Source organism: Mustela nivalis, assembly GCF_964662115.1.
Source record: "Mustela nivalis genome assembly, chromosome: 9".
Lineage (NCBI taxonomy): Eukaryota > Metazoa > Chordata > Mammalia > Carnivora > Mustelidae > Mustela > Mustela nivalis.
The window spans coordinates 104,142,825-104,144,429 of NC_139028.1; the positions used below are offsets into that span (position 1 = coordinate 104,142,825).

Genomic DNA, 1,605 nt, shown 5'->3' on the forward strand with positions numbered 1-1,605 from the left:
TAGATATATAATGTAAATCTATTACTATATTTGGGCTTTTGATTATTCTTTTCTGTAGATGCTCCTTTAAGTCTTAGAGAAAGAACTTACTTGCCAGCCAAAAATATCATCTGAAGAAAAATAGGGTTGTCAAGGAAAGACTTTTTGGAGGAAGAATTCAATAAATATCATTAAATATTTATTGTGTGTGAACTGCTATAGAAAATGACATAACAATGAAGATGTGCTCTTAACAATGAACATATTTATGGTCATGTTCATGATTTCATTACAGGTCCTGTTCTCCTGAGCTCTTGTTCCTGAAACAGTCCTTATAGAAAGAGCACATGGGAAATAATAATAATAATGTGACAGAATTTGTCCTTCTCGGCCTCACTCAGGATTCTGAGGGACAAAAAACATTATTTGTCATGATTTTCCTCATCTACATTGTGACAATGGTGGGCAACCTACTCATTGTGGTGACTGTTTTTGGCAGCCCCTCTCTGGACTCCCCCATGTACTTTTTCCTCGCCTATCTGTCACTTATGGATGCTGTTTATTCCACTGTCATCTCACCCAAATTGATTATAGACTTACTCTGGGACAGAAAAACCATTTCCTTCCAAGCTTGCATGGGCCAGCTCTTTCTAGAACACCTCTTTGGGGGTTCTGAGGTCTTCCTTCTGGTGGTGATGGCCTATGATCGCTATGTGGCCATCTGTAGGCCACTGCATTACTTGACTGTTATGAATCGACAGGTTTGCATCCTGCTGTTAGTGGCAGCCTGGATTGGAGGTCTTGTGCATTCTATGGTTCAGCTTCTTTTTGTGTATAGCCTCCCATTTTGTGGCCCTAATGTCATCAACCACTTCATCTGTGACATGTACCCATTATTAGAACTTGCATGCACTGACACTTATTTGATAGGCCTCACTGTGGTTGCCAATGGTGGAGCAATCTGTATGGTCATCTTTATCTTTCTGCTCATCTCCTATGGAGTCATTCTAAATTCTCTTAAAAGCCACAGTCTGGAAGGGAGGCGCAAAGCCTTGTCTACTTGCAGTTCCCACACCACAGTGGTTGTCCTCTTTTTCGTTCCCTGCATTTTCATGTATGTTAGACCTGTTTCCAACTTTCCCATTGATAAATCCATAACTCTGGTTTATACGGTGATCACCCCCATGTTAAATCCTTTAATATACACTTTGAGAAATTCAGAGATGAAAAATGCTATAAAAAAATTCTGGTGTAAAATTTAACCAAAGAAAGAATAAGAATGTGTCACCTACAGTGAATACACATTAATTATAAAGCAAGAAAAAGGTAATAAATTCTAACAATACATTTAAGCAATTCAGTGGGTTCTCTAGAAATATATTTTTAAAAATTTTATACAAAGACTTCAAAAAGTAGAATAAAAATGTCTTTTGAGGTAAGAATCAATCTAATCAGTAAATTCTGGAGGATGAATAAAAGGTACAGGTATAAAAAAAAGGCACGTGTATTTGTCCTATTGTAAGTAAAAATAAAATTAATTTCACTTTGTAGTCTTATTTTTCTTGACACACTGAAATGAGAATTCAGAAACAAGAGTTTTTTTTTTTTTTATATTTAAAATGTGAA

The 1,605-nt window shown here is 36.2% G+C and overlaps 1 protein-coding gene across 1 annotated transcript; it reads left to right on the forward strand.

The window, feature by feature from the left end:
• Positions 1 to 326: 326 nt before the first annotated feature.
• Positions 327 to 1,241, forward strand: LOC309872978 (olfactory receptor 4A16-like; the record flags this gene model as incomplete). The annotated part of the gene is made up of 1 exon (XM_082747945.1): positions 327 to 1,241. The coding sequence occupies one exon, from the start codon at positions 327 to 329 to the stop codon at positions 1,239 to 1,241; it is 915 nt and encodes a 304-aa protein (XP_082604071.1).
• Between the last annotated feature and the right edge of the window lie 364 nt (positions 1,242 to 1,605).